The sequence below is a fragment of the Mastomys coucha genome, unplaced genomic scaffold (assembly GCF_008632895.1).
Source record: "Mastomys coucha isolate ucsf_1 unplaced genomic scaffold, UCSF_Mcou_1 pScaffold14, whole genome shotgun sequence".
In the NCBI taxonomy this organism is placed as follows: Eukaryota; Metazoa; Chordata; class Mammalia; order Rodentia; family Muridae; genus Mastomys; species Mastomys coucha.
The window spans coordinates 122,066,149-122,074,424 of NW_022196896.1; the positions used below are offsets into that span (position 1 = coordinate 122,066,149).

General features: G+C 36.3%; 1 protein-coding gene across 2 annotated transcripts in view; it reads right to left on the bottom strand.

Moving 5' to 3' along the window:
• Slco4c1 (solute carrier organic anion transporter family member 4C1) overlaps nt 1-8,276 on the bottom strand; it is a 55,929-nt gene that overhangs the window by 6,071 nt on the left and 41,582 nt on the right. For both annotated transcript variants that reach the window (XM_031368529.1, XM_031368530.1), the window contains exons 10-12: nt 5,410-5,600; nt 1,526-1,590; nt 87-224 (exon numbers count right to left, since the gene is read on the bottom strand). In XM_031368529.1, coding sequence (XP_031224389.1) covers nt 87-224; nt 1,526-1,590; nt 5,410-5,600 — 394 coding nt within the window. The remainder of the gene's footprint in view (nt 1-86; nt 225-1,525; nt 1,591-5,409; nt 5,601-8,276) is intronic.

Genomic DNA, 8,276 nt, shown 5'->3' on the forward strand with positions numbered 1-8,276 from the left:
AAAAAAGAACTGCAGGATGGCCCCACAGGGTGACCTGAACATTGCACCAAATTAGACCATTAGTTATTAATGAGATGTCTACTTACTTATAGCTACCAGCATATGCGCCATCCTGATGTTATCATAAATCCAACATGCTCCTTTTATTCCACATTCATTGATATCCCACAGAACACATGTGCTGTCTATTGTGACACCAAATATAATTGGCCCAGGTATCGTGCCTAGAGGAATAGAGGCGAAATGAAAATAGTAATGAATATAGCTTACAATATAGATTTTACACAATTATATAATACAAATAGACTTTACTCTATCCACATACATTAGTCAATTCACATCTAAGTCAAAGAGATATAAAAAAAACCTTAGTCAAAATGTTTTAAATAACTATATGTAATTATATATTTCTAATCAATTTTTAAAAATACTTTAGTACTAGGGCAGTAAGATGGCCCAGCAGGTAAAGGTCCTTGCCTCAGGATCTGGCCATCTGAATCGGATCCCCAGAAACCATGTAGTAGAGAGACCCAACTCTTGAAAATTGTTCTCTGTTCTTCATTTGTGGCACATGTACACTCCCAGACACACAGACAAATATACACTAAATAAAGGTTTTAAAAATTAAAGAGAATTTTACTTTTATGTTGTGTTAAGAGTTTAGAAAAATGTTATTTTAATTGATACAAAATCTATAAATAGTAATACAATACCATATAATGTCTGATGATCTACAGAATCATTAAATTAAGGCAAATGCAGTTATATCAAAAAATACATTGTTTCTATTCCCCTAGCTGTAAAACATGTTAGTTTAATAAATATTTTATTTCACTGATTTCATAAGGTAACAAATGGCTACCTCTTTGACACTGGCTATGATAGAATTAGAAAATAAAAAGATTGGCTTTGGTGCACAAAGAATACTGATAAACTACTATATGCATTGTCTGTACATTTTGTCCCTACACACAGACAAACACACATGCACTAATGTGGGCACGTGTATATGATATAATATAAATGTGTGCATGTATGATCATGTCCATATACAGACATATAGGATTATTTCTTACACAAAGACATACAAATACCAGGGAACTTCCCCATGTACGTAATCCTCACCACCTTTTATATTCCACATTAGTGAACTCAAACAAATGATGACTGAAAGTATTTAAAAAATCATAATGAGTATTCTCAATTATTAAATAAGAGGTGGCAAGAAAACTATATACTGAGATTAATAATTTATGCTTCAAATAAACCAGGTATTCCCTTTAATGTTATATCTGCAGTGGCATAGAGGAACAACAGATAACAAGTCGGACAGGTGAAATGTAAGTCCCTGTGTTCTCATTTATGTAGACAGTGCTATATCATGCATGTTAGAAAACTTTTACCAGTGACAACTACTCCTTCCTTCTCCTTCATCATTTACTTGGTATGCAACATAGCAACATACATGTAACATGTATGTAAGACAAATGAACCAAAACAGCAATGCTGCTTTTAAATAACATACCTAACAAACGAAGAAGCATGAACTGCACTCCCAATGCTAGAGACCGCTGTCTGTGATTGACACACCTGCAAACATATTCAAAACAAATGAGAAAAAGATATTAAGCTATATTCTACTCAAGCAAATGTGTAAATTAAAAATATTTTTAAAACCTTACATGTAAGTTATCCTGGGATTACAAAAGAAAAATATTATCTGTGGAAAAGCATTGCATATAACAGCAAAAATCACTGGCTTCTGTGAATTTCATGAAAGAAAAATGGGGGGAAAAACATTCAATTACAATATTATCTTTCATAAAATCCCTAAATAATTTAGGCACAGAGGCAATGAACCTCAGCAAAATAAAAGTCCCAAAAGACAAAAATCACACATAACATAGCCAATGTACTGAGATCGGGAATAGGAAACAATGCCTTCTCTGTATTCTGTCTAGAGGACTTAGGTATGATAACAGAGAAAAGACATGTGAATTGGAAAAAAAAGAAACAGTCTCTGGTTTTAGATGGTTAGGCAACCTACAAAAAATAAAAATAATTTTAAAAGCCTCCACAAACAAGACTATTCTCATGAATCGATGAAGGTTAATAAATTTGAAGATATCAAATCAACAGTATCAATCAGTTACAATTCTACTGATTTTGAAATATCCATAAAGGAAACTAAGAAAAAGATCCTAATTACAATGGCATCAAATAGTAATTAAATATCTTGATTAAAAAAATGGTATAAACCTCTTGGATATTAAAATAATGTAAAACTGATGTTGGAAGATGACACACATACAGAGAGGCATCTTAATGTTCATGAATCAAAATAATGTTGTCAACATGCCCATACTATTTAAGACACTTAGAATAAAACCTCCATCAAAATGCTAATGAAAGTTCATAAAAATAGAAAACATAGCATTCATATGGAAAAGACCCACAATAGCTATGCCAATTTTATTCAATAAGAACAAAGTTAGAGGCACAATATTACCAGATTTCAAACTATAATAACAAAGCTATAATAATAAAAACAGTCTGAGTCTGACTTAATAAAAATGTACACAGAGATCAACAGAACAGAACACACATATATGTATATGCAAGTGATTTTTGACAAGGATGTCAAGAACACACAGTAGGGGTAAGAAGATCATATTTAATAAATTATGTTCAGACAATTGTATACTCTACATTTACATGCAAAATAATGAAATTGGACCCTTACCTCAAACTGAATAAAAATCGCATTCAAATTGACAAAAGAGTAAATATAAATACTAGCCCTGTGTCCTATCCTTGTAAGAACAAAAACATAAAGTTCTTGATATTCATTTTAGCAATGTCATTTCTGGCTACCATTCCAGAAACACAAGCTAACAAAGCAAACAGAGGCAAATGGGACCATCCCACAAGGCTTCTACACAGCAAAGGAAGCAAACTTAAGAGACAGAGTACAGGAAAGCACTGGTAAACGAGGCATCTCAGAAGCACTTCATTCGAAAGAAATCATAAACACAAGTAGCCTAATAGTGAGAAAAGACTTCCAAAAAAATAGACAAAAGATCTGAATAGGCATTTCTCCAAAGAAGACACAACAATGGCTGGGAATTGTGGGAAACATTTTCAAAGCCAGTAGTCATGAACAAATGCCCATCAAGCCCACAGGAGAAGCCTTCTTGCTCTTACTCATTCATTTCTTACGATAAAGTGAAACAAAACATTCTTGAAACAGGGAAAAGCAAGCCAGGCACACTACCAGAAGAAAAGTGAGCTGATACAGACAGACAGACAGACAGATAGACAGCAGTTTCTCAGAGAAAGTTAAAACCATAAGTAAAATGTGATTCAACAGAATGTCAAAGAGATTGCTGCCCATCTAGTTATCTTATGAACCGTAGCTAATCTATCGAACAAGCCAATCATCAAATGGACAAAGAAAATGTACCATATGATATTGTACCCCACTAGAAAAGGGAAGCCTCACCATTTGTAGAGCATGAATGAACTTATAGTACATTGTGCTGAGACAAAACAAACTAAATCAAAATACTGCATGATTGCATGCTCCAACTCATAGGTGGGTCCTGAAGCATCAGCCTCATTATGAAGAAAAGGACAGAGGGCAGGCTGGGAAGAAAGCTCAGTGGGAAAACATGCCCGTTGCCAAGTGTGGTGACTCAAGTTCAAGTCCTAGAACAACAGGAGCAAAGGCGAAAAGTACTCCTGAAAGATGTCATATGACTTCCACACACATACCATGGTATACGTGTACACATATAAATGCACACAAATATATATAAAAATATTAAGGCGTTTTCGAGGTGTAGAGAGAAAAGCCTTGATTGCAGGAGGCCAAAGGCAAGTGAATGGTTCAATTCTTGCCAAGGTTGCAAAGTTTTGATTATGCAAGTTAAATTCTGGAGATGGAATGCATAGTAGGATGACTGTATTGTACATAAAGGTAGAACAATCCCAACTATGTAGCAAGTTCAAAACCAGCCTGGCCTACGTGAGACCCTGCGTTAACTATGGATCTCTCCCCAGAAAACTTGTGTTATATATTGAAATTTGCTAAGAATGGATATTATTCATTCTTACCACATGTGTGCACGCACATTAAAGGTCACCTGAGAGATGATGGATTAGTTTGTGATAATAATTTCATGTTGTATGTGTGTTATAATATATTTAATAGTAACATATATAACTTTAATTGACTAGACATTGCAATTCATCTGGAAACAATTGAATTAAGCTAGCATTTGTACTTAAAGCCATACCACCCTACCTTTTTAGGTAGGGATTGCAGGCATGTAACACTATACTCCTGCTAAAAACAAAAACAAAAACAAACAAACAACCTTTTTGTATCACCATTAAATAAGCTTCAAATACTATCTAACATTGAGACTGAAATCACACAGATGGGATAGGGATATAAAGTGAGGAGAAAGAAAACAGATTCTGGATTCAATAATAGTAATAGTTTTTTCTTTAATGACTGTTCAATAAAAATAATGTCTGACATCATTACACAGAAAAGTCATGTGAGATACCAAAAATGTGACTCATATTTCTAAGCAAGTATATAAGCCAGGCAGAGGGGCACAAGCCTGTAATCCCAGCACTTAGGAGCCTACAATAGAAGAAGAGTGACTGCAGGTTCAAGGCCAGCCAAGGCTCAACACTGAAATGTTAATAAAACTACAAAACATCAAAAAACTACAAGCTCAAACAACTAAGCAGTTAAAAAAAAAGTCAATTATATAATTTATGTTTCTCTTTACTACATACCTCTAATTCCCAGGTAGAGCAATGTTAACATCTAGTATCATTTGCAAACCACATACTTTCCACTTATTAAAAATATGAACGATAGTGGGTAAATGCTAGAAATCAATGTACTAGGAAAGAAAAAGCCTAGTGCTTGTTCAAAACCCGGCAGAAAACCTTCAGATGGAAGATAGAGCGGCACTAAATGGGAAAAAAATCAACAATAAGCCAAACCTCCAGCTAATGCGAAGATGACATTCTTCTTGACACTTTGGAGAGAGTTGATTTGCCAGCACCCACTCTTCAGCTTAGAAAAAAAGGCTGTGATTATGCCAGAAGACTTACCAAAATTTGACACACAACTCACCAAATTTCTAGCTCACACTGGTCATGTGTGAAACCCACAAAGGTACTAATGCCAAAACACTTGCCACATGGGGGACAGTAAGACATTTCCTACATTAGCTTCTTTAAACCTCAAGCACCTGGGCTTCTATGGAGTCTGAGAATTCAAGATGCCCCAGGCAGGTATTGCTCAAATCAATAAAAGCCTACTTGATCCTCTAAGTCCACAACATGCTTCTTTTGGAAATGCAAGTTCTCGCGTGCAGTGCTTACCGTAATATAGACACAGTTATGGGAGTGCCTGCCATAAAGGTAAAGATAACTGTAATGAAGAAAATGCCAAGAAATATGGGCAAGTTTGAACACCGAGATTTACATTTTCCAGCTGTAGCTTCAGAATCAATACTTTCTGCAGTGGAAGTGATTTCTACTTTCCGTTCTATACAGGAACAATTATAATATTCCTGAAATTTAAACACAAAAATGTCAAAGTTGTTGTATGCTTTGAAAATATTTTTGTTATCACCTTGTCATGTCCTAGTCTATAGACAGCCAATAGTGCTGAGAGTCATTAACCCTCATAAGAAATGGAGCAAACTGTAACAAGCCACATATATGAAGTACCTGTATTTGACTTTGTGGCTGTTACTTCAACTTGTAGCCTATTATTGGCTCATGACATAAAACAACTTGACAAGGATGTAACAGTTGCACACTTTCTCATGTTCTGCATACATTACTTTCAGTAGACTATAACTGCCCAGACAATGTCTTCCTTCTAACTCTTCTTTTCCATTACAGGGGGCACAGAGGCATCCAAGCTGACAATCTCATTATATGCACTAGTTTGAAAGAACAAACACTATCATTTTGATAAGTGCCATGGTAAAATTACCTTGTATGCACAACTTTAACAAAATACTGCTTTTAACCATAACATTTTAAAGACAATGTTCTGAAGTTTTGATCTACCTTATAGAAGGCAAGTTATCCTTTTTTAATATTGTTTATGATAACAAAAAGAGAGTTAATATAAATACCACATTGGCAATTTCTCATATACTTATATATAGGCATAGATGTATGTGTATAGCATCAAAACATTGGTTACAGCCAAGAAAGACCATGTTTTATCTGAGTAAAAAGACTATCAGTTATTTAGAAACTTTATTAAGTCCTAAAGGCACTCCATACCTTATCATTTATCTTTAATGTAAACCTTTTACACATTTAAAACATCAACAAAATCATAGTGAGATGGGAAGTCAAAGAAAGCAGCGTTTTCAGGGTCTCAAGGGTAGATTCTCTGTATTAAAGCAATTGCAATGCCAGCAGTGCTGGTTTGAAAAGAGCAAATAAGCAATTGATGCTCTAACATGTGCTATTGCATAGGGATAATCAGTTGTACATTAAAAATTAAGTCATTCATCCTAAACACTTTAAAATTACACTTAATGTTTACTTTGAGTGAGTGAGTCTGCTGTGTCACAGAACACATTCAGAGGGAAGGCAACAACTGGTGAGAGTCTATGCCTCCACCATGTGTGGGCTGGAATTCAAATTAGCTCTTCATGCTTACCAGCATTGGGGCATCTTACATGCCCCAACTTAAACACCTTAAGACAAGAAACTGTCCATGCTATTTTCCACCACGCTTTCATTGAAAAACTCAAGTAAAAGATGGGACAGAGCTCTCAGCCAATGGCAGTCTTGCATTTGGGTCACTAACAGAAAATATCATTCATATTGCTAGAAAATGCATAAGCATTTATTATTTTATTATGTGTGTATTTTATCATGAAATAGTCCATAAGAAAAGTGTGTCTCAGGCTGAGAGATGGTTTAGAGGACTTGTTGCTTTTGCAGGAGTTGGGTTCGATTCCTGTACCCACATGGTGGCTCACAACCGTCGGTAACTCCAGATCCAGGAGATCTATCGTCATCTTCACTTCCTCGGGTACCCACATGGCACACTCTCCAACTACATAAAATGCTAGTCAGTCACCTACCTCTAGGTAGTTCTGACTCTATTGCTGCCAAACTCACTCGTAGGATTCTTATTCCTGACAACTGACATGCTACTAAATTTTGTCAGGGTGATTGAAACCAAAGCCTTCCAACTTGACTAGAATAAACAACCCTCCATTTGATGACTAAAACCTTAAGCTCTCTGGCATTGCTTTTTCTTTTTCTTTTTAGACAGGGCTTCACTGTGTCTACTAGGCTGGCTTCACACTCAGAGGCCTGCCTCTGCCTCTTGAGTGCTGGAAAATAGGCAGATTTATGCCAACACTGTAAAAGTATTTCTTATTCTCTGATACCAATTACTGTCTCCTAAGCTTACCGCCGCTGTATGCTAACCTAGGCCTAGTCCCTGGTAGCTTTCAGCCTCCATACAATCTTATCTAGGCCTAAGATGTTTTCTGCCTCTGAGACTTACTGCTGAATAAGCTCCTCCCTTCCTGCTTCCTTCTGATCTTTGGCTGGCTCATTCAACTCAGCCATACTGACTTAAACTCCTCCCCAAGCTGACTAATTCAATCTGGACTATCTCAGATTCGGACGGAGTGTTTCCTTCTCATTCTCTGCCTTGTTCTGCCTTCATCTGTGCCTAGCTTGTTCTCTCTCCCACATGTGTCTGTACAACTGTCCCAGTAAAACTGCCTTCTTTCCTTTTCCCTCTGCTCTGCGCTCTCTTTTTTGTCTGTGCTCCTGAAAATGGTGTATATCCTATTCCGCCAAATTTTTCTCTGATTAGTCACTTTATCTGTCACTCGATGAGACGCAACTGTCAAACACTGGTGCTTCTTTCTACAAATGAACTTTACCTTTATTGATTGGGATTAAAGATATGTACTAAGGGTTGAGCCACACCCCAACTAGAAACAGCTTTCTTCGATCAGTAGCCAAATTTCAGGGTACACAGTGTGATCAAATATCCTGCAACACAGCACATGCATATAGCATAGGCCATGGTGGGATGGAGTCCCCTGGCTCAAGCTTGAAAAGCAAGCACACTGCCTGATAAGATAGGTGCTTGGTTTGTCCAGAATTATTTAATTATATTAAAAAGAAATTTCTGAGCCAGGCAGTGGTGGCATACGCCTTGAATCCCAGCACTTGGGAGGCAGAGGCAGACA